Here is a 25,152-nt window from a genome sequence, read left to right as displayed (position 1 = left end):
TATCTTCTGGACTCCGCTTTTCTGTTTTCTGCCTGCTCAGTCTGTGAGTCTTTTAACGCCTCTTGGCAAATATTTTGGGTGTTTTTAAACATAATTTTGAATGGTTGGGAATAGTCAGGGAAAGCTTTGGTTCTTACCAGTGAGAAGCATTTCAAATTTAGCTGCAGATAGGTCTAGTTTTAAAGATATTACTCTATCTCAGGTGTTTGAGTGCAGTACTTCAGCAGATAATAGTGGCCTGTATTGCTGTTTTTTGTAGCTTTTTCACTGGTTCTTGGATCACAAATCAGAGTCTGTTTGTCTCTCCTCTAGTGATATGCTTCAACTCACATAAAGTTTCCATTCTAGTTTTAAGGGAGGGAAAATCATTAGAAAGCCTTGAAACTGTTAAAGCAAAGTATTGTTTCTTTGTTGCTAAATACCCTAGTGCATCTTGAGCGTAGACTCTGCTATTACAGTCACCTTGTACCCAGTTATCCTATTCATCCCCCACTCTTGTGGCGTCGTGCTGGCTCTTTCCTACCAATTGCAGCATTTTTCAGAGGCATTACAAACTTTTCAGCTCCTTGAATGCTGCCTTATGTTTTGTCTGTCCTCAATATCTCTTCCCCTTGCACCTTATCAACTTTAATTTCCCTGGGTCCTGAGGTGGCATTGTTTCCCCTCCCCTTTGCTCCATGCTGTGGCTGCACCCTGTGCTGCATGTTCTCCCAGTAGCTGGTGAGATGTGGTCCTGGCAATGACTGTGCTTGGTGTTTGCTATCCCAGCTATTATCCTTCAGACAATATGGTGCATCTCAGATGTTTAAAGAAGCCTTACAGCTTTCCTATGCATTAAGGAGTGAAATGCCCAACATTGTGAAGAAGGTCTGTGGCACAGGGGGAAATGAAGTCTAATCTCCCTGAGCCTGTCCAGCACCTTAAATACATGATCATCTCACTGCCTCATCTGAAATTTGTCTCCTGACATTGAACAAGCATGTCAAACTGCATTTTTCATCTTTCTCTCATCTCTACTTGTAACTCAAGGCATTGGAGAAGAGTGGAGTTCCTACATGTTGGGAATCTCCTGCAATACCATTCTTCTATCCTCTCTTTTCTCTCTCCTTTCTTACATCCCAAGTCACATAAAATCAGACATCCATTCCCTTCTACATCTGGAATGAAGTTCTCTGTGTTCATACATATACACACTGAAAAATTTCATCCCTACCCTCAGTTTTAATGCTGCAGCAGGAGTCTTTAGGACCTCCATGTTTTTCCTCCTCTATGACGTTCAACTCCAGGCAACCAATGTTTTCTGCAATTGTCATTTAAGTCACATTTTTTCCTGTTTGAACTTTGCCATCCCCAGCTTGATTCTGTATGGAATACAAACGCTTTTCTGCCTTGTACACAAGAATGGATGTGCAGGGTTAGATCAAAGGTCCGTCTAGCCCAGCATCCTGTCTCCTATTGTACGGCGGATACCCAGGGAAGAGTGTCAGAATAGGGCAGTCGAGCAATGATGCTTCCCTAGACTGTGCTCTCAGCCTCTGGCTCATGTTTGCAGCTCAGTAATTGCCTTTTGTATTTAACAGTCCATGATAGATTATTTTTTTTCCCCTGATAATTTTCTTGTTTCTTCTGTGAACACGTGTACAATTTTAGTATCTGCAATGTTCCATGGCAAAGAAATGGACAGATGATTCATTGTGTATGCAAAGATGCGTCTATCTTCTTTTTTCACCTGATAATTTTGTCTGATGTCTGTCCATAACTTTTCTGAAGGGCCTACAGGCATTCATTTGCTATGCCATTTCTGGTTTTAAAGTCTTTCATTGTTTCACATAATGTTTTTCCTGCAGAAGCTTTTATGTTTTCACCACTGTTATTGCCCTGCTCTAGGTTTTCCAGTTCTTTTATTTTTTTTCCCCCCAGATGTGGGGACAAGAAATGCATGTGTTATTCAAGGTATATGATACACTTCCTTTATACAGAGGTACAATGATGTTTTACTTGCCTTTCCTAGGCATGCTCTCTATTATTTGATTGTTTTCAACAGCTACTATACTACCTCTTCTTTCAGAGTTACACACACTGTTGCCCAAGCTGTATCTCTGCTGAGCCTTCTCATGCACTTTTGCCAGTGGTCTGGACTCTGAGTTGCTCTTCCTTCACCAGAATTTCCTTTTTCCTCTGGTTTCTCTCTTTTTATGCTTCCACTGTGTCTGAAAGAGTTTCCTTCCTCCAGTGCTCCTACCCACCTGGATCTCTAAATTCCTGCCAAAGATTCACGCTATGAAGCTCTTCAAAAGCATCTGCTCTTTTTTCCCCTTATCTAGTGTACCAGCACTGTCAGGGAACTTTCTATTATGCTGGAAATAAAAAGTGCCTCTAAGATTCAGCCAAGCTCGCAGAATGAAAATCCACATATGTATATCCAATCCACTCTTCTTTCTTCTCCTTTTCTCTTCACCATCTGTTTTTTAATCTGGTTTCTGTGTGCATTAAGGTATAATTTTACACCAGTGCAGATAATTTCATGTTTAGCTCCAGTTTGTACTGTCGAAGTATCATGCATTAATAAAGCTTAATCTGATCACACTGGTGGGTAGCATCCCAAGGAAAGCAATTTTACAGGTTTTAAGCAGCAGTCCAGGGGAGGCTGGGGCCTCCTATGTTCCTGTCTGGGAGTTTTTGGAGAGAAATCACTCAGATGATCTGTGTAGCTTATGCCTAATAAGCCTGATGTTTCTTGTCTGTGTTGGACCCACATCACCACTGATGTGCAGATGTACGTGTTTGCCTTCCAGACACATCTGACTGTATGTAGCCTCAACAAATGGTGAACACACATGCAGGGCTGGAGATGCACCAAGTGCATCAGGCTTGCTGCATACATTTGTCAGCACAGAAGTTAGTCCAGGGTTGTCCTGGAGGAGTGGCACAAGAGGAGTCTAATGGAGGAATCTGCCGTCACGTGCCCTCCTTCACAAGTCCTGGATTGCTATGTGCTTTAAATGCAACAAAGGAAATGCAGCATGAAGTTGCCATATCCCCGTTACAAGTCATGAAATTACCTTGATGCCCTCTGTTCCCTAACAGTGTGGCATCCCTTGCTGTTTCAGCAACAGAGAGTTGCTATGGACTGTGCATATTCAAAAAACTGGGTCTTGTGCTTAGCTGCTCCCATGTGGACTTTATAGCTCGAATGCCTTCCTCTAATGTGTACCATGTCAATCCATTGGAACAGATGTTGGCTGAGCATGAAGCTGAATGACACTGAGCTACAAGCGTGTTCATGCAGCGGTCTGCAGAAGCCTGGTCAGTGAGTTGTTAGACACAGTTATACTGTTCTGCATTTGGCTTCCTGTGTGATCCAGGGCAATTCACTTAGCTCTGCTGTGAGAAGTCCATGTGGCTGATGTGAGCTTGAATACCGTAAAGACATACAGAGTCTTCTGGTGTGCATGTTGCTGGGCTTATTTGGAGATTGATGATAAAGTTAACCAAACTGACCCTTCTTCGTCAGCTTTTCTGTGTCCCAGATGATCTTTATGGCTGGAAAAGAAACACTTCAAAAATTTCCATATAACCACATCTCAGTAAGATCCTTGCATAGGCTGTACTTGAATAAGCGATGTTGAATTTACATTATTAGCTATTGTATCTAGTGTTTATGATGATATTGGCAATGTGATCTGCTTCTCTAGTAAACGGGGTGCAGAGCCATTCTGATGTTAAAAAAGAGACAGAAACAATTGGAAACCCCTGCTGCCAGGCAAAGGAAGTATGAACAGGGCGGAGGGAATGGACAAAAGCTTCATCTCTCTGTTTCTCTACGATTTTGTGCTAATCAATTTTAACTAACACAAAAACCAATTTTAACTAACACAGAAACATCAAAATCATAAATCTGTTCAGCTACTACGTGACTCCTAGCAAAACAGTTTACAGACTGCTTGTGCCTTAGCTGTTCCCTTCCAGATTGTGCCATACCTAGCATTTATTTCACATATAATCCACTCCTATGATCTTTGCAGGTTTAACAAAATTTGAATTCCATTTGAGACATTGGGGCACACTTTCTTTGGTTATCTCCTTTTTATGATAGCTGTAGGCATTATATGAAATCATAGCAAGGAAGTCCGAAGGCTGGTGATACAGTCACTGCGCTCATCCTTCTCCCCCTCCCAAACCCTCCCCAGGAATTGGGACTCCTGCTTGCTGCTATTGTGAGAATTAATCCTTCAGTGTTCCTCACTGCTTTACCTTCTATATAGCCAATAAGCACACAGGGGCCAGGAGGTTGCATGCGTGTTGGAAAGAATGAATAGCAATGGATCAGAATGCTGTTGCTCTTCTGCAACTGCTTTTGGGGGTGGGGGGGTGGGGGGGAAGTAAATTGCTTTTCATTTGAAAGATAGCTATGATACCTTAATTTATACCAAAGGTAGTGTGACTTTTTCAGGATTTCAGTTCCTCAGATCGTGGGGAGAGAGGGCTGGCAAATTCCTAACTTTGCACCCCAGCTAGAAGTCAGTATGGGAATAGGAAATAGTTCTGAATGCTGATCCTTGACTGCCAGCTGTGGATATGCTTCTGCATTGATTAAGGCTGCCTGCCATAAACACATGGATGGATTTTTATTTCCAGAACTCATTTCAGGGGAAAACAAAGGGATGTTGCGTTGCTGTGGTTTGATAACTTTCTTCTGTGTAACTCACTTGCAGTGAGCAAGTTTTGTAGTTTGCAGCATAGGATGTGATGCTGTTGTTGTTATATTTTTCTTCTTTTTGGATTGGGTAGAAGTGGCATGGAGGTTATTGTGTTAAAATGGCTTCCTGAAGTTTCTGTACGCTAGGAAGGAACTAGTTGGGAGCAGCTGTTGGCACTCATATTGCTGAAGTCTTATTAGTGAGGCTGATTCACAAGAGATGTGAATTCCAACAGTGTGATTGGATTCACCTTTCAATACAGCAGGATTCAGTTCTCCAAGGGTGACCAGGTCGCAGTCACCTATGGCCATGGGCAGGTAGGTCTTTTGGCCAGAAGCAGCTTAGGAACGCATTGATCAAAATGTTGATGCAGAACACAGCTGTTGTCCGTTCTGAAAGATGCACGTCTTTGAGATGCTGTCTTGCGTAGCCCAGCTAAGGCTCCGTGCTCCCTCTTTTAAGGAGGTTTGGAAATGATGGGATTACTTTATGCTCAGGTGTTCACTAGGCGTGGAAATGATGGGATTACTTTATGCTCAGGTGTTCACTAGGCGTTCTGTCATATTTTAATTAATCCCAGCTCCATGCAGCATACAGTGCGATTTCAAACAAACAAGGTAGTGTCACAAAGGCACAGTGCTTATGTAGAGCTGGTTAACGTATGACTTAGAAACCCTTGTTTTATTTGAAAGCTTAAACAATACTAATATATTGAAAGCACCGTATGAAGAGCATGAAGAATTTGCTCAGTTTTGGTCCTTTTGAATGCCTCCTTTGGATAGAAACGTTGAACAGAAGGAGACATTCAATTAATCGATGAAATAAAATAATTCGTAATGTTGTGATTGGGGTTCTTGAATGTATGAGCTGCCCAATGCTTTTGTCTGTGGGATTTGCTGTTCGGAACAAGCCAGCGTAGAAAAGATCATGCCTGCTCTCCTGCTTTGAGAGGTCCGTGAACAGCCAAGCTGATTCTTGTTGTCTTACAAATATTAAGCCTTAGGTATTTGTCTCTATTTTGTGCGTATTGAAAAACAGCAGAAAATTGTCAGGTTGGTTGCCTGAAGTCACCCAGCCTGACAAAACTGGGAATAGGTTTCCTGGCTCCCACTACTGTACTTTAAACCACAAGATTAGTCTTTTTTGAAAAGGATAATCTGTATGTTCAAAGAGGGCTTTATAAAGCTCCCATTAACCCTGGTGCCATACCTAGTGAAGAATCTAATTTATGTTCTGGCAAATGAAAGCAGTTTCGAAGACCTTAGTGCTGCAGGTCACTGTCAGACCTTCAAGGTCTGTTGCCACCAGTTTAATTTTTCTCCTGCTTGGATTTGCCTGTCTGTCGTTTCTGGGAAAGGAGGAAAAAACTGTTCTCCTGAGGAAAGTTTTCCAGAGACATCCAGTTGCAGAGAGCCGAGAACAAGGTCCACGTGTGATTTTTTGCTATGGTTAATTAATACACAGAATGGCTGATGTTTCCATTCATTCCTTAAAAGAGATACTTTCTGGCAAAGCTCTTATTCATGCATTTTATCACTGGATTGACATCCAAAGATCTGAATTCCAGTAGCCAGTGGCTGGAAGTGTCCTTTCAAACTAAAACGTTGAACTTCAGAGTTTATCCCCAAGTGCTGGAGCTACCTTATCTGGACGTGCTGCAGAGACGAAAAATGTTCCAGTTTTATTCTGTTATCTCCACTGAATGCAGTGTCTGAGCACTAGAGAAGTAGCAGTGCATCAATCTCAGCGTTGCATTACTCAAAGTTTGCAAAGTGCTTTACGGGGCTGGGCAATGATTATCTAACTGGTTGGCTTGGGGGGAGGAGAGACTGACAAACAGAAGTGTTGCTCTCATTGCTGCATTCATGAAGTGAAAATAAAGGCCATGGCTTTCCTGCTCCCGCGCTCCACTAATAACACTTGTACAAGCTGGTTATGTAATTATATGTCAGCAGCATTTTCCCCCGCTTTGGGCAGATCCCCCATTTCATCCATCCAAAGCATAAAGAATTCAGGAGAAAAGAAAGGTTCTGTGAAATAGTCTGTGGAATAAGTGTTACAGTATTAGACCTAAGGTTCTTGTGCATCTGGACAATAGTTTACTGGCCTTCTCTCAAATTTTGACACTGCTTATAATATCTGTTTAAGAGTGTAGTTAGCATTAACATTTATGAACATAATGATTACTATGAGCAATAATTTGCTGTTTCTGCCTAATGACTATTATTGCATAACAGTTGCCAGCTGTTTGTAGCAGCCTGGGAGTTTATTGGCTGTAAAGGCAGCATTAAGTTAAGCTGGAGAATTCCTGTATGGCATGTATGCTGAAGACAATTCACCATTCTGCGCATTGGAAAGACAGAGAGCTACAAACACTCCATCACCTCTTTTATAGAGCACTGGTGCCAGATGTGGAGTAAAACACAGAGCGTCCGTCTCCTGAAGGCATGAAGGGCTCTGTTTCGTTTCCCTTAGCAAACACAAACGTGAGCTGGGCTCCTTCCAGACCTGGTAGTTCATTGCCACTTCTGGCCAAGGAGTGTTGCTCCCGTCTGTATTAGTGTTCAGTTACTCAGAGTATGTCACAAGGAGCAGCTCTCAAGGCTTTCAACTTTGCTCAACCACTTAAAAACCCTGTGATGCTCAGCTTTTCACATTGTTTGTTGTTCACAGACCTTTCTCCCTTCTACCATTCCTCTGGCTGCAGAGAGTGGGATGTGAATTCCTGTGGGTCCTTGCCTCTTGTCTCAGCTGCTCCCAGCAGCCACCTTGGTCACTAGGCAACGCTTCTGGGTCCCCATTGGGTTTTCCACCAGCATCCTCTGGAAGATGAGGGCACAGTGGAGCAAGGCAGGTCTGTGCATTGAGCAGGAATGCTGCAGGATTTCTGTTGGAGCTGAGCGGGTGGCTGGGAGCGCGTGCTGGATGTGGGTTGGGGAGCAATTGCTGGGGGAGGGATGCGTGGAGCTCAGTCAGGGCTCTGAAAGCACAGGGGTGCTGTTCCAAAGACCTGATGGAATACAGATGTTGGACAGGACTGGAGGTAGAGTTGGAGGATTGAAAGAGGTAACTCGTCGTGTAAATTCTGCAGTAACACGCGTTAAAAAGATGGAGGAGTTGTGTAAGGAGCATGTTGCAATATTCAACAGATTTGGGACACCTCTTCTGGTGACAAGTCTGTCTCCTAGGATTTGCAGCTCACATTCAGACAGTAGCATCTGTTTCTTACAGTAACTTAAAACTTGCTTAAAGCCATTAATTTTTGTATTAAAGCTCATCTGGACTGTGCAAGCTTGGAACAAACTCACAGACTCCCTCAGGCAAGCAAGAGGATGCTTTTGAGTATGCAGAATACTGCTAAGACAGGTATCAGTGCAAAGAGGACTATTATTTATATTTCCACAAGCTGATAAGCAATAGAATACATGTGCATTTTTAAAACATATTCTTAGGCCTGAGCCTCTTGCAAACAGGCAGTTTGTGTATCTGTAGGGCTAACTGGCCGCATCATTTGAATGGATATCAGTAGCAAATTGTGTCTCTGAAAGTTTTTCTTTGCTAAATTAACAGCAAAAGGCTGGAACTTGGATTTCAGTGTACCACCACCACAAAATTCATCTTTCTGCTATGTGCAGTTGTAGAAATCCATGAAGTACCTGTGCATAGCTACCAGGCTCTCTCCAGCTGTTCTTTTGTTTGACCCAAAACGAGGAGGAAGAATTTTTCGTGCCGATAGCACTTTAAGGCCAATCTCCCCGCTGAGCCACAAGCCAGGGTTTGTTTGCACTGGGTACTCTGTGGACTGCACTCAGCAGCTGAAGGGGAGTCAGAAGAATGGCTGGCTGGGGAGATCAGATGAAAGAGAAAAGCAAGGCTTTACGGCCTTTTTTATCTTAATGCATTTCACCGTTTCATCCTGCTTTTTCAGGCAAGGTTGAGCAGAGACCTTTTCCTCATTCAAAAGCCAGGCTGTTGTTTTCATTAGGGGGGGCAAAAGGGATGTCAGGGAATCACCTGTATTCTCAGAGGACAATCTGCGCTTTTTGTTTGTTTCAGCACACGAGAATAGAGGTTTTTCACAAGGTGCTTATCTGAGGGCAGCTCGTAGCACCCTGGTGGGTGAGGGGAGCCATGTGAAAAGCCAGAGCACTGCTGTTCCCTGGTACAGGAAAGCTTTGATGGCTCGAGTGGGAAACAGCTGCATAGCTTGGATGCCATGCTGCATCAGCAGTGTGTCGTGGCAGAGAGGAAATTCCCAAGGAGCTGTGGATGATGTGTGGGCTAAAAAAGTGGAGGTTGGCAGTAGGTATGTCATTGTGGAGGTATCAAGACTGTTGAAAATTCCCTTTAAAAAGTTATTTTCTCAGTAAGTCTTGAGATCTCTGCAGAAACTTTCGCCAAGCAATCCATTCCAGATTTTGGCATTCATCCTTTCTCTTCCCGGTGCTCATGCTGAGCAGATGAGCGCAATGGCCAGACCTAAAATGAGGAGCATCTACAGTCTGATCTCATCCTCCCTTGCTGCCTTTGGCTGGAGTGGAGGAGGAGCTTTGAAATCGGATTATTACTTCGAGCCTCTTGGCTTTGGAGCTACAGACTGTTCACTACGTTGCCAATGGGCTTAAAAGCTTAGCAGAACTCCCACTAGGTGCCCAGGAAGCCTCTTACCCTCGGAGGCGGTGACATCGCAGGATCAGCTGTTCCTTATTTATCGTACAGCAGAATCATCCGGGGAGGTGTCTCATGAGCCCAGTGATGTTGTTTCCAGAAACAACATCAAGAGCAGGTAGCTGTGCTGATGCTGTGCCTGCCCACGTGATTGTTCTCAGCCAAGGCACGGTGTCAAACAGTTGGTAAAATTGCTTGGCTTCAGCCTCTGGTAGTACTTAGTAAATGGGAACATCAAACCCAGTTTTTGTGAAGAAAGAAGGGTTGAAGGTGTCTAAAACACCCTCAGGGGGACTTGTAAGCCTAAAATAGTAAAGTCTACTAATAAGTTAGCAATCCGAGTCATACCTGTGCAGCTTCCAGGAGAGACTCTTCCTAGGCAGTAATAAATGGTATCTTTCCTATGGAGAAGAAAACAGGATGCAATTCAAGTGGACTTTGTTTCCTCTCATACTGTTGTCTTTGGAGGTTATTTTCAGCTAGAGGAGTTGAACTTGTGGCTTGGGCAATAGTGGTCATCTATTTTATTGCAGTGTTCATTTGTTTTGGTGGGTTTTTTTGTTTTGGTTAGGTTTTTTTTGGAGGGCATGATCCCAGTACTGTTTCCATAGAAGGCATGGACCCTTGATTGGAAATGTAAGCACACCAGTGTTGAGCCTGCTTTCCCTAATTGCCTTTCATGGGCTTCTTGGAAGTCTACCATGAGGTTTGCAAGAGGTCAGCAGTCCATAGGCTGGTGACCAGTTCAGCTGAGGCTGAAATTTCTGTCTCTCTACCATGTAAAGTCAGCTCAGTGCCCAAGTGTGATGCCTGCCCCTCAGCCAGCATAACTGGCTTATGGTAAATGATGTAGATTATCTGCTCTGAAGGAAAAGGGGATTATTTTGAAAGGGAGAAATGATCCTTTGGAGGGAAATAGCTCAATCTCCAAATGCTTTGTCTGCTAATAAAACTGCTCAGAAAGAAAGGTGATGGCAGTGGCATCAAGTGTCAAGCCTTATGGTTCTCTCTTAGCTTCGCCACAGAGTGAAGTATGCCCTCGGTAAGGATGCTGGGCTTTGTGATATTTTCTCCATCTGTAAAATTGCTCCGTATGTGGGTGTGTTCCTCCCCTTCCTTCACAGGTGCTGTAAAGCTTCGTTAAATATTTTAACAATGCTTTGATGCTCTGGCATGAAAGCTACTCTGGAGGCATAAAATACTAACGTCTAACTATTAAGCAGAAATGAATCACTTGTTACATCAGAACTTCAGATGTGCCCTGTCCATCTGAAAGGGTACTTTGTCGGAGAAGAAACTGAGTGAGCAGCAGTTTTACATCTAAATGCTGACAACGCATAAAATTTGTAACAAATGTAGTTCTTGTCCCAAATTGGTTACCCTGCAGGCAAGATGATCTAGAAGGAGAGGAAAGTGTTATTATCACCAGTAGGCTGCCATGGGTCATGAGGGAGAAGGGCTGATCATTCTGAAATCTCTTTTCAATGCAGTTTAGCCACCCAGTGTGAGCTGCTCACATTTGTTTGTACTGCACAGCAGTGAAAAATCCCAGTTGCAGAGCAAGCTGCAGCGTGCTGTGTAAACAGGGGAGGGTCCCTGTCCCCAAGGGGAGATCAGAGGCAGCAGGTTAACATGGATGGGAGTACAGGAAGACACCACTGTTCTGGCTGCAGGGTAGGCGACAGCACAGTGGTCTCGGTTCACCAGCAGCCTGGTGCTTGTCCTGACTTTTAAGCATTCAGGTAGAGAGGCTATAGAATGACAAAAAAGCAGGGTTTGTTTATAAACCAAGCATAGAAAGTTGTACCATGACATTCATCAGCACTGCAGAGCATTTTTATTTTGAAACCTACATGGGCCAGAGTGAAAGGAATTCAGTGTTTGTGTGGTCCCATCCATAGCCAAAAGGGGCTGCTAGGAGAGAGGAAGACTTTTGCTACCTGCACTGTTAGCACCGTGGAATTTTGGTCTTTGCAAAGGGTTGTAACATGGAGGCAATACGATAAATTCTCCATGGGTTTCTGCTTATAACCATCTCCCTAGTATAAAGCTGTCATCTCACACCTCTGCTTGGTCCTGGCATAACATTATGTCCCTATTTACAACAGGCTTGAAATAGCTTTCAAACACTTCTTACAGAAAGCTGAGGGAAGGACTAGAGGTATCAGAAGGTACCGACAGACAGTAAGGACTAATCTGAAGAAAGAAGAAAAGGGAAGCCCTTTGCTGCTCCAGTTTTTTCCCCTTCCTGAGATGACAGTCCCTTTCTAAGTGTGCATATTTTCTCCTCCAAAAGGTATGTGCTTTTCACCATGACATCTCAGATGCTGTGCAGAGGTTGCTGCAGCAGTGAGTGTCACTGAACTCCTTCACCTTGTGCCCCTGAAGCTACCATAGAATCCCAGCTCAGCTTATGGTCCCCAAAAGCCAAGGTGAAGATGAAGGTGAAGATTCTTTGAGGAGAGCTGCCAGTTCTTCCCATGATGCAAATACAGACTGGAAAAGGCAGGGGCCCTGTTCACATAGGGAACCATAAAGTCCTGGAGCACTACACAGAGAGCCAGGCACGCAGCCTACACCATTGCCTCCAGGATTGGGGCAGCTGGGAAGAGAACACGAGGCTGTAGCAGTGGTGGTCCTAGCACTGCAGAAATAAATATCAGCTCTATTGTTGCCAAGCTGTCTGTTAGGGCTGGGGAGTTGTGAGATATGCGGTGTGTGAAGCTGGGAGTGTAATCTCCTCTCAAATATTTGGATAACGGTTGGTGCCTCCAGTCAGCCACTGAAATTAAGATAATGTGGCTGGGAGACTCCATCAGGACCAGGAACTGTAGCTGCTTTCTATGGCTTTACTGCAACCATCTAAACCCACCTCTGTGTGTGCTAAAGGGGCAGAGTGCAACACTGTTTGCCACTTCAAACTGGCAACCTCAGTAGAGTTCATGTTTTGAACCTTTACTTCCATACAATGGCAGCAATCATATGTGGGGAGAGCATGACAATGGCCTGAAGAAAGTGCTCTGGTTGCTGAGGAAGATGATATCTGAAGGGAGCTGAGTACATCTCAGGGGCCAAGCGTGTTGACAGACCCAGCAGGCTTGTTCCCTTTGGTCTGGGACTGCATCTTGGTTTTTGTTGTGCTGACCTCTTGTTGCTTTGGTTGGATGGACTGGATGTGCTTTGCACTGGAAGGAGGATGCATTTGCTGCACTTCTTGGCAAGTACCAGTGAGGTGCAGAAAAAGTCCTGGCTCCATTTAGCAGTAGTGTTGCAGTTTCTGTGCATGAGTTAGGGCTGGCTCAGCACGGCCCACGGGTGGCTTTCGGTGATCTCCTAAACCCCTCAGCAAAAGCCTGTTGAGTCACTTGGGAGCAATGCAGTAGAAAGCTGATAACAGCAGCAGTCTAGAAATAGATCTGAAGGGATTGGATTTTTAAACTGGTGACTAACTTGGACAAGGCTTAGCCAAGCTTGAACTGGTTATGTCCCATCAAATTCAGCCACAGATGATTCAGCTCCAGTGCAGAGCTGAAGTCTGCGTGGGCCTACATCTCCATGCTGCAACACATGCTGGGCCTCCCTGCAGTTTTGGAGCCCATCTTCTAAAACTGGAGCCGTCTTCTGAAACAGCCAGGGGCCAGGGGCCTAGTGAGGCCACCTCCCAGCATGTCAGGAGCCACAGCCCACCCCTGCCCGCTCCTTTCCCAGGGAGCAGAGGAATGGGTTCATGGCCTCTCGCCCAGCCCGGCTCACCCCGCTGTGGGCCAGCGCTCCTTGCAGGCAAGGTGGTCACCCTTGCTCCTGCGGCCGCTTTTTCCCAACAGCCACTGCATGACTCAGAGGGGATTTAGTCAGGGCTGGGGGAGGGAAAGACGTTAAACAGGCTTTTCCCTAATGAGGTGTGACGCCAGCTGGAGAGGGGGAGAATCCTGCTTTTCTCCTGTCTCTTGCTCTCTCCAGCTACCCGAGGAGGAGGAGATGTGTCCCCCCCTTCCTCTGCTGATTTGCTGCCTCTTCTGTTTCCTTTCTGTTCTGTCCCCAAAGCATTTTGGCAAGGTTCAGATTTCTGCGCTCACAGCTCAGTGCTCAAAGAGAAAAGGGAAAAACAAAAGGGTTGCAGGCGCAGGGGGGAGGGATGGTGGCAGGGAGGAAGCCCAGAGCCCGTCTGGAGCACAGGGATGGGCGCCCAGGGGCAGGCCCTGCCATGAGGACTGAGGCTCAGTGGCCTCTTTCTCCTGGGAGTCCCTTACCCTGCTTCATTCACCATTCTATGGACTTTGTGGGCTGCTGGTGGAGGGGATGGCTGGGAAAACAAGGTTAAATCCTCCTCCTCCACAACCTGGGCTGAAGCAGTAGGTGCAAACCCAAGAGGATCCCAATTCTGTGATCCAGAAATGTTGAGATCTACATATGTCACGCTCCCTGGTGTTCCCACATCACCTTGTGCATGTGGGGAAAGTCCTGCACTCAGATGCTCTGGGGCAGAAAGCATTGCACCTACGTACAAAATAGTGCTGAATTGAATGGGGCTCAGAAAGCTCCAGGGAGACCTTGCTGTGGCCTTAGAGTACATGAGGGAGCTTACAAACATGAGAGAGAACATTTTACATGGCCTAATAGTGATAGGACCAGAAGTGGGGAGATTTAGGTTAGATGTTAGGAACAAATTCCTTATTCAGGAGGCAGTGAGGCCCTGGCACAGCTGCCCAGAGAAGCTGTGGATGCCCCATCCCTGGAGTGTTCAGGGCCAGGCTGGATGGGGATGGGGCCCTGGGCAGCCTGAGCTGCTGGGTTGCAGTCCTGCCCATGGCAGGAGTTTGGAACTGGATGGGCTTTAAAGTCCCTTCCAGCCCAAGCCATTCTGTGCTTCTATGATTCTCTGACCTTCCACTGGGAAAGTACATCTCGCTACTCCTGCCCTATCAAAAGCAGCAACCCAAGAGAAGTAGACCAGAGCTTGATAGACAGTATCAGTATCTTTCTCCAAGGCTTTACAGGACAGCATGTGCTTATCTTTTTCCTGGATGAATGGCCACCCCGGACAAATAACTACTGCAGAAGTGACCAAGGGGAAGCAGGGGAGGCTTCTCCACCCTGTGTGCCCATCCTCGCCCTGCATCTCAGGAATGTCCCTTATCTCCCCGAGCGACCCGCAGGCTCCCAAAATGTAAAGGTCACTGCTGGGCCTGGAGAACAATCGCTTGCAATACAGGACTATCTGAGGGGATTGTGGCCGCTGTTTAATGAGTGCTAGTCAAACAGCAGGCTGAAAGGGCTCACGGGAAGCAATTTAAATATCCCTTCCTACAAAAGGCTGTCACATCCCAGCAAAGGCAGGCTGGTGACTGACGGCTTTAGTGCACAAGTGTACTATGGGTGAGGGAAAGGGGGAGGGATATCCTCAATTGGAGGCTTACTGTTTTACCCTTTCCTGTGACTCCTCACATTTCATTTTTTACAAGGTCCCTGTGATAACCTACCTGAACATTTCTGGAGGTGTCTTAGCACATTGCATACCTTTTTTTTTTTTCTTTCTTTCTTTTTTTTTTGTTTTTTTTTTAAGTTATTCTTCTCCTCTCAAGTGTGTTTTGTTAGAGGGCAGATGACTGCCAAAGTCCTTCACAAACAAAATAAGTCAGTGCCTCCAAAATACTAGCTGATTACCAAGAGAATTCATTTGGTGATTATTATTTACATAGCATGATTGCTGTTTATATAGCAATAACATCACTCCATCTGAGTGATGGCAAGCAGTAACTGTACTTTTTGCATCAACTTCTCATTAGGCAGAATAGTCATCTTGAGGCCAGAACTGAGATTCCTGGGACATTTTCTATCTCGCAGCAGGGATGCTGTGTTAGGCTTAGGCTGCCCCTTGTTCTTTCTCTGCCTCAAGATTTCCTGTAATAGATGTGTTTAATACATTCTTCACAGGGCAGGTGTCAGGCTTCTGCTTATGAAGCACTCTGGGTACTCTGCCAAAGGTAAATAAGAGTAGTGTTCATAATGAAAATATGCTATTAATACATTTCCACTAAAAAAAAAATCTATAAACAGCATTTAATCTGCAATCTATTATCAATAATTTTATTACTGTCATTACTGAGGCCTAATAAAAAAGCATTTTTCTTCTTTATTGGGTAAGTGCCAAAGTGTTTATCCCTTATTCTCTGGTCATTAACCTTTATTCTATGGCCATTAGCTTAGCCGTTTGTGTCTGTGGAGTAGCATTCAAGTAGGAGTTTGTATTCAATCCATTATTTACTCTGAAACTCAAAAAGAATAGCTTCTTATGGCTCCGTTATTTTTCAATATCGAATCTTGTTGCTAAGTTAACTGCTGATGATCACTCTAGTAGTAATTGGATTTTTCATACTGTGAGTAATTTTCTGGAAAATGAACACAACTGTAGCTAACTCAGTGACATTTTGAAAGTAAAGCTTGAAATCTCTTGGTGAAAAGCACACGTTTTGCACACAATAAGAGACCAGGTGATCGGTTGGACTAGACGTTCCTAAAGGTATTTCCAACCTTAATGATTCTATGATTCTGTGAAAATACCAAATATCTACATTTCAGAATTCTATCTTTTTTATCAGTGAGTTTATGCAGCAAACCTTTATGCAACCTCTACTGTGCTGAAATAAGCTGTAATACTCTCCACTGCTCTGTCAGGGGTTGAGGGTTGAGGGTGGGGTCGTGAGGTTGGACATCCCTCCATTCCTTCTTTCTACCTTCTTGAAAAAAAGTGAAGAGAAATAAATTAAAAACGGGCATTTTGATTATTTTCTTTGAGGCATTTTCTTGCTAGCTTTCAGCCTTTTCTGCCTTCCTGTCTAAAATTCCTCTTTATGAGTGGCTATTTGGGCCATACTTAAATGAACTCACCAGTCATAGTGAGTAGAAAATAAAGAAGAATGAAACTGCTGATTCATGTCCATCGGTAGAACACAGGAGAAATCATGGATTTCTTATTAGACCATAGCATCTTAACCTGACTGAACCATATTTTTCTGTTTCCAGAGGAAAGCTGAAGAGTGTCATTCAGTAAAACCCTTTCAAGGTCCTCATGTAAACTCTTGAAGTGAAGAAGTGGTAGTAGCAGTGTTCTTAACGATAGGGACGTTTGGCTTACCCAGCGTATGCCTTCCTCCTGTACATGTACTTTAGGCTGCTTGGCTCTTCTTGGTCCTGATAAGCTAACAGTATATTTTGAGGAATTAGTTTGATGGCTGGATTTTTTTTCTCTTTTTTTTTTTTAACTCATTAGGAACTGGAAGCTGCTCTTCACAGGGATGATGTGGAGTTTATCAGCGACCTGATCGCCTGCCTTCTTCAAGGTTGCTATCAGCGCAGAGACATCACGTGAGTAACCTCGCTCCGTGGCTTAAGTGCTTTGCATGGGAGCTAATTAACAGTCACAGGGATGTTTCACAGCTTTGGAGTGATGACATAGCAGTGATCAGCAGTCACTAGCAATCAGGCAAGATTCTTCACTAAGTAGAAGGGAATTCCAGTTCTTCAAGGGCTGAGTTGCGGGTTATTGATTTGATGGGCCCATTGTTAAGCAAACTTCTTTGGGAGAAAAAAATATTCAGATCCCATGCAAATCTGTTTAATGTTCTGCTGTGGTGCTAACACATACAGAGAACATCTGCTTTTGTGTTCCAAACTCTTATTTGGTCAGTTTAGTAATACCACAGTAAATGTTTAAATCATCACACATTTGAGGGATGTGGTTTAGTGGGTATGGTGGTGATTGGTTGATGGTTGGACTAGATGATTTTAGTGGTCTTTTCCAACCTTAATGATTCTGTGATTCCATGTTTTCAATGTTTTCTATGCATTGCTTAGAATAAAACTTGCTGTTCCACAAGCCATTTCACTTGCATGGAAGACCCCACTGCTTTACAGAGAAAACTGTAATTTTCTTGGAAATAAGAGGAGCATTGGAAGCAGTTCAGTTGCAGAATGCTGGAAAGTGCTTTCACATGTCTCTGGATGTTGAAACATCAAGAGTACACTTCGTTAGTATCCACGTAAAGTAGCCTTCTGAAAACAGACTGTTGTCTCATTTCATCCATTTCATCCATTCTTTGGATGATCACTGCTCCCACAATGGAATGTGCTCCCAGTGATAACAGTGCTCTTTATTTGTTCTTCTACCATGAATCATGTTAATAAGAAAGCATAACTGAGGAGAAAAACACAACTTGGCAACAGCTGCTGTTGCTTAGAAGAGGTACTTAGGCAAATACATAGGCATAACCACAGGTGCTTGTACACTATTTTTAATCAACTGATTATGTTTATGTGTGTGTGTATGTGTATATATGCCCCAAAAGTATGTTTTCTTGCACTGCTGCGTTGCCAATGGGCCCATGTGGATTTTGGGACCTGAACAAGGCAACTGTACTGTGTTTAGTGTCTCTGAATGAAATTGATGTGGTGAGAAGAAGCTTGATCGTAAAGTGACTACAATAGCGTACACCTCCTTCATCAAAGTAGTCACAGAGCAATGTGCAATCCTGCTTATAAGCATACCAAGTTTATTTGTTCGTGCTGGAAACACTGGAAGTGTAGTTCCAGTGTGTAGTTCAAGTGTTTTGCATGCCTTCAATCTGTTCACCTTTGTGAAACAGAGGAAGATTTGTCTTTGCTAAATTTGATGAAATCAGCATTCTGAAGTTCTCCTAAACTCTCAAGACCTGAGAGTGTTCACTTAACAGTTGCACTCTTTAACTGACTCCCCTTTCTCTGTTATTTTAATTAAGAAAAATCAGGTATGATTCATGAGTGAGTTGTTGGCACGCTGTTTGTCTTTTGGGGGGCTTTGCACATGTACACATGCATATTCACTCACATACAGTAACATCTGGACTCACCTGGCAGCTCAGCAGTGTGTACGGATTCAATATTGTGTATAGGTACCAGTTTGTGTGCATGTAAATACAGGCTTGCTTAAGTCTGAGCTGCAAAAGATAAAACGAGGTAATGCCACTGCAGAAAAAAGAAGTGGTAAGCCAAGCATGTTTTTGTACAGCCTAGTACCTTCACAACTGTTGCTCTCTCTATCTGCGTATAAGAGGTGATGTGGGAAATAGAGAGCTTACACCTTCTCCAAAAGATTGTGCTAAGGAGAACATGAGGTCCCTGAAGGGAAGCCAGCTCAGCCTTTCAACAGCACCTCCTGTAGTATGGGGCTAATGAATGGACAGGGGAATAACAAGAAAAGTATTTTTCCCAGGGAACCTGGGGATTGAAGCACAGCAGGAGCAAAGCATTGGGAATAGTGGAAGGAGAGTATCAGGAAAACTGGAATTACTGAACCTCTGGGAAGGAGGGTTCTGAAGCACTGCAGGAGAAGCAATAAGGAAGCAGGCTGGAAACAGAAGGAAAGGTGCCATATGCAAAAGGATGCTATGAATGAAGAAGCATTAAGATTCAGTCTAAACCTTAGGCTTAATCCTAGTCTAGTTAGTCTAACCTTAAACTGATTTTTAGCCAAAAAACTGTAGATAAATGAAAAATGATGGCCTGGATGTACTTAAACAAAGTTGACCTGCTGCTTGTTTTATGCTTATGCAACCAGCCATGGAGTATTTATTCAAAATAACCTTGTGTTTTTAAAGCCTAAAGTTCTCATTGTTCCTTAAGATTTATTTCTATCACCTTTGTTCCTTCTACTCTGAGCTCAAGAGCCTTGGCCAGTGCTCAGCTTTCCTAATCTACTCAGTTTGTCCCTAGTTAACGGTAAAGAATTGAGCCTCTAATTGACCTTTTGAGTGCTCAGTGGACAAAAATGTGCAAGCGTAAGAGGCAGAACTTGTGTGGAAGATGAGCTTAGATCTGTCTTCTTATGATAAACCAACACTCCATATTTTTTTGTTACAGACAGCTAGGAGGTGTGTGTGTTGCATGGGAAAAATCAGCAGTCTCATAGACCATCACAGTGGCATTACAATAGCAATTTCTACAGTCATTTGTGTTCTGCATCCTTCTGCTGAAGCTCTGAGCTGTTAATCTTTAGCCTGTAAACATTGCTTCCTTTTGCACCCATGAGGGGAAGGTAGGAGCTTGCTTTCATCCTCGGTTTGGGGCTGAAATACTGAGGCTCATGCACAAGATGCTTAATAAAACTTCATATAAAATGTCGTTTACCTGCTTCTCAGAGGGTTTTTGAGGTTTAATTAGATTTGTAGTCTTACCTCTTTGATGGCCAAAATGTTATCTGTCTATGCTTTCTCACAGTCTGTCTGGCAGTAGATTGCAGTCCTTGTCACATCTGTTTTGACGGCATGCAGAACTTACGGGTGAGCCGGGTTGCCTGGCTTTAATCATGTATCATAAAGGGGTATAAAACTGTCACATACCTTTGCTAATTATAATGTGCTCTCAATTAATTTTGGAAGTGGAACCTAGCTGAGAGCCCTTCTAACACACAATTTAACACAGTCTTAAGTTGATTTGCTTATTATTCGGGGGGGTGGAGAACAAGATAAGTAATTCTGTAGGATTCTGTGATTCTTGGTTTTTAAATAGAGCACTGTGTTTTGCAGCTTTCCTTTGGTTTTGATATTCTTTATGACAGACTTGCATACGAGAGAGACTGTTTTTCACTCGGTTTGATGGTTAAGGAGTCTTGACTGTCTTGTAACTTACAACTTCCTTTAAGGATATAATTTCACTACTGCAGTTATTCAGTGGGATGCCGTATGTTAGTCTCCAAATTGTTATTTATCATAATCACAACAGTTGGGAACACTCTTTGTTGACCTGATTCTTAACACATTAAGCATTGTAGAAGTACAGGACTTAGAAGATGGTAGCCTGCATTTCTGTTTTCCAGCATCTTTAGCAATGACCCAATAGCTGTCCTTGTTTGGCAACAGGCAGGCAAAGCACTTGCCCAGAACAATTTCTCTCTTTCTCTTCTCTCTCCCTTCTGATCCAAAATATTTTTGTGTCATAACCTGCAGCTTTTGTTGTTTTGTAAATGCTCTTAATAGTGTTCACGTAGCATCCGTACCATCTAAGTACTAACCATAGAATAACTGATACTCTTGAAGCCTTTTTCTATGATCTCTCTTCCCAGTCTTATGTTATAGGCACAATTTGGTTTGATGTCAGTGAGTTTACCCATATGTTTTTCCAACCTTTAGCATTTTTGCACAGACCTTGAAGTCTCTATATTTCTTTTAATTGTTTCAAAATGCACCTGCCTGGAAAGCAGGGAGTGGCAAAGTAGAGAACTCTTTATAGAATTTGGGGTTTGTACAGCAAATTTTTAGAGCTGTTTTTAAAAGCAGTCATGTTTGATTCAGAATCTCTCTGATACAAATTGGGCAGCTGCATAGTCCCTAGGGACTGCCACTTTACTTCCAGCAGGAAATGTGACTTGATGACTTGTATCAAGACAGGAAGATCAGAGCTTCAGCTAACAGCAAAGGCCACAGCAGGAGCCTTCTGCAGCTGTTTTAAAGTCAGAAGTGATGGTGTGACATGGATGTGTACACTCAACTAAAATAATCCAGAAAAAAACTCCCACTGTTCGACATTTCTTTAGGTGAAACAACAGCTCCGTTGTTGCATTTTAGCTACTTTTCAATGCGATGGCATAAAAAATTGCAATGACTTCATTGTGCTTCTCATTGGAAAATGTTTTACATGCTACTGTCTCTTGAAAGAACATTTTAATTACTTTTCTTATAACATGTGTCACTTTTTATTTTTTCAACATGGACAAAGGTGCAAGAAAGTGAGGAGAGGAGCAAAACAATCTCGCAGCTCTTGCTGTGCCCCATGAGACTTTGCTTCTTTAATCTTGGAAGTCTGGTCCATCATGGTTACTGAAAATTAGATAATTGACTCACGGCACCACAGAAAGCCTTCGCTTACTCAAGAACCTCAATGATTATTCTTTTTTTTATTTGCCCTCCTAAAGCACTGGAATTTTTTTCTTCCCAAGTGGATGTTTTTTGTGCCCACCTTCAGTTCTTTCTGGATCTGTAAACTAACCTTGGAGTCTTTGACCTGTAGTTTGTGCTTGCTTTGCTCTAATGAGGACTTTTCCTAACTCCCTCTCTGCCCTCATTTTTCTGAATTACTTCTCTCCTATCCTTATTTGAGGCATTGAGACTCTCACTGTGATGACTGAAGAACTATGTTCCCTCTCTGTTGAACTGACAATCCAGAATACTGCCTCTACTCTTACTGATTTTCTAATGCTTGTTCTGTAATCAGGTATTCGAGTGATCACCAGAAAAAGATAAGGGATAATCTGAAATCGTCTTACCCATCTGGGCAGAATGCCTGCTTTTGTGTTTAATAGCTCTGACTATTTCACTTCTTGTTTTTGCTTTGTCATTTTCTGTTCACCCTTGTTCTTTATTCTATGTGGACTTTGTCTTTAAAGAGTGCTTTGGTAGAAATGCCTTCAGTAAAACGCTTCACATCTTGAAATTGCTCCTTTGCAGATGACTCTACAGAGCTGCTTCCTTACAGAAACTGCTGTATATTGGTTTGGTGTAGGGAATAAAGTAGCAAATTGTCTGGGATAGCTGGTAAACCAGTGCCAGGTTTTCAAGCTCATGGATACTGTGATGAACCAGGCTGCAGAAATAGCTAAGCTGACATACCATGACAGTCTGAATGGATCCAATGCCTCAGTTGGTGCCGTAATATCTGGGGATATCTGGGGCAGACAGTCTCAGCTCTGTCACGGCAGACCTGGGGAACAATACCTTTTGGAAAGAGTTTACAGCCAATGCTTGCTTGCACTTGTGCCAGTGACCTCGATTACAACAACTGTTTCAATGGCCCAGTCACAAACCACCTCACTAAGTCAGAATCATATTCATGAGTGCCAAGTGAATATCAACAAGATCAGCATTATTTTCTGCCTGACTTTTAACAAGTGCTGCGTTGCGTATGTTGTGGAGATTGGTGGATGGCCTCTCAAATTGACCCAGTATCATCAAAGCAGGAGATATCTAGAGGGGGTGAGGGAGATGAAGTGGCTGCATTGCTCATCTTGCATCTAATATTACTATTTATTGTAATAATAGCCAAGCCACACAAGGTGAGGCTTTTAAAGGGTAAAAAGTGGAAATGAGGCAGTTGGCAGGTTTTGGGAAAGGAAGGATGAGATTACAGCAGTAAAATAACATGGTCATTCAGTGATTAATGAGTAGTACAGTAGAATAAAATTGAAGAGAGTTTGAGTATAAATAAAGCTAAGTAAGCGTCTTTGATTCTCAGATGGATAAAATGAATCTCTAAAGAAGAATTTGAAGAAAAGTTGGTTGTGTACTCTGGAAGTGCTATTCCACAGATGTGGTGGGAAAGACAGTGTGTGTGAAAACTGCATCATTGCCAGGGCAGATGGATGAGAGACGAATAGATTGGATAGCTGGGGAGAGGGAGTTATGCAAAGTATTGACAGGAAGGAATAGGTGGCTAGACTTAAAAGGCTGGATAAAGAACGGTCAATGAAGGGCCCTGGAAACTGCAATGATGCCATAATGCTGCTGTCGTTGTTTCAAATATGAAATGGACAGCTGTGTGTTTAAGTTTTTGATATTGCAAAATAAATACTCCCGAGAGGAGGAAGATAGTGATGACAAGGAAATAAATTGAGAAAGCATGTGGAGAAAGTCTGATGTTCAGGCAGAAGGAAGCAGATAAAGAAAGAACGGCGGAGAAAAAGGGACAAGATGTGGAAGTCCTCTCTATGTAAAACCTTTGTCCTCACTTCTGAGTCTTGCATTTCAAAATAGTGATGTTCCAAACCACTGGTACAGGATTTTTGCTCTAGCACATCTGTGCTGTTAGGTCACCTCCTAGCACCTCAGTGAGGCTCTGAAACCAGTCTTTGGCCTCAGGATGAGTATTGGAGAAGTCGTTTTCTGGAGCCTTTTTAACCCCAGTGAGCTTGATGATTATCTGAGGTAGGTACTGGCCAGCTAAGAATCTACTACAATCAGTTTCAGTTTTTTTACCTTAGTAAAGTTTTACCTTGTTTTATCTTCTATCCTTACTCCGTTTCCTTTTTACTCAAGCAGCACAGGTAGTTTAAACTTTTGGAGAAAAGAGGAAAAGCCTGTTCTGAAACAAATACACAAAAAGTCTTTTTGAAGATCTACTTGCTTATCTGTAAAAACTTGTTCTTACTTCTTGTCCCCCAGAATACTGCAGGGCTGGTTCTAGGACAAGAATTTGCTAAGCTTGTTTGCTCGAAGACCACCCCTATGCCAGGTATTTTTTGCCTCAGAAAGGACTCTCTTCTCTCACATTAACTGCATCTTTCTGTGAGCAGCAAGGCAAATAAGGATTTGTTTCAAATGCATTTGTGCCATAATACACAAATGTGTCCTATTTCCTCATAATCATCAGCAAAATAAGTCCAGCTCCTTCTCCTCAGTGCTCATCATCACTATAATACCCTAAGGTCCTCCCTACAACCCCTAAACAATCAGAATAGTTTACAGTGCAGCAACACTGTTGAGCTTCCTTATGGCTATAATTTGGAAGCATGGTTTCTGTTGGTGAGCGCTAAGAATGAACAGTGCAGCATTAAGCTGGCTCCTCTTGTTCTTCAAGGAACCAGGAATGAATAGTAAGTAATGATCCTCTTCCAGTCTGAATGTGAAGCACAATGAGCATCATTCTTATTTGCTCTTTCAGAATATAAGAGATGTATTTGTGTCTTTCTTAAGCTGATCAGCTCCAGCTCTCAGGAGTTGATCTGCTTCTCTTTGGAATGAGTGTCACCATCAAATAACAGGAGTAGAAAGAAAAAGGTATAGAGATGAAAATCAGAAAGCACAGACTGAAGCCTGGGTGGTGCTTTTAAGGTAATTGGTGGGAGAAATGAAGTGCCACAACAAATGGACCAAAGTGTTTGCTGTTGTATCAGATCGGCAGGTGAAAGTCAGGCTCTAGGTATGTTCCATTGTCCTTGACCATCCAGAAAGCTGTGTTCATCCCTACTGAGACAGGAGGTACTATGCCTTAACATTCATTTCATCACTTTTGGAGCAGCTTGTTGTTGAGCATGCGCAGTATGTGGTTGGTTGCCAAGGTCACGTAGAGTAAGCCACAAAAAGGAGGGGAAATAACTCAGTACTAAGAGTCAAGCTGTGCACCTGGAGACAGTGTGGTCAGAGCACAGCGATTCTCGTACATAATTGTGTCTGTGTGGCAGCAGAGATTGCTCCTTGAAGGGCCGCACGTCTCTTCCAGGTCAGATAAGTAGGCACTGGCTATGCACCCAGCCTATGTAAATCAAAGCCCCTCTTAGCCAAGCCCTTCAAAGCCGTAGCTGGCTGGCCTCCCAGCCTCCCCAGCATCGCCACTGACACAGATGGACAGAGCTAGCTTTCCCAAGGGTACTCATTTCCCCCTTGAGCACCCAGATCCTTCTCTCTCCCTTTTTATTGTATCTAATAACTTGTGGATAGTTCTTTGGTTAGCTAATAAATACTTCTAACACCAATTCTTTTTTCTTCTTTTTGGTCCCTCAAGGGACAGCCATTTGTTATTCAAAGCCCAAGGTACTTGACAGAGTAGCAATGCAGAAGCCCCCAGGCTTCGAAAGCTGTCTGTGCTGTGCCATCGTTATGCCTAGGAATGATTCCCATCCTCAATGCCTGATAAGCCTGAGGTGGAAAGAGCTGAGTGGAGAAGAATGCAGCATTCCAGATTCCTGAAGGGTGCTGGGAGGCAACTGTCAGTGATGGGAGGCAACCATCTGTGCTGTGATTGGAGGAGTTTCTCTCTCACC

At 43.4% G+C, this 25,152-nt stretch overlaps 1 protein-coding gene across 1 annotated transcript in view; it reads left to right on the top strand.

Moving 5' to 3' along the window:
• The window catches only part of CECR2 (CECR2 histone acetyl-lysine reader), a gene marked incomplete at both ends in the record, with an annotated part of 92,679 nt that overhangs the window by 30,140 nt on the left and 37,387 nt on the right, over positions 1 to 25,152 (top strand). The window contains one exon of the mRNA XM_079550854.1: positions 16,639 to 16,733. Coding sequence (XP_079406980.1) covers positions 16,639 to 16,733 — 95 coding nt within the window. The remainder of the gene's footprint in view (positions 1 to 16,638; positions 16,734 to 25,152) is intronic.

This window comes from Tetrao urogallus (assembly GCF_951394365.1).
Source record: "Tetrao urogallus genome assembly, chromosome: 1".
Lineage (NCBI taxonomy): Eukaryota > Metazoa > Chordata > Aves > Galliformes > Phasianidae > Tetrao > Tetrao urogallus.
The sequence above is the reverse complement of the archived record's forward strand: the minus strand, read 5'-3'. Positions and strand labels throughout refer to the sequence as shown.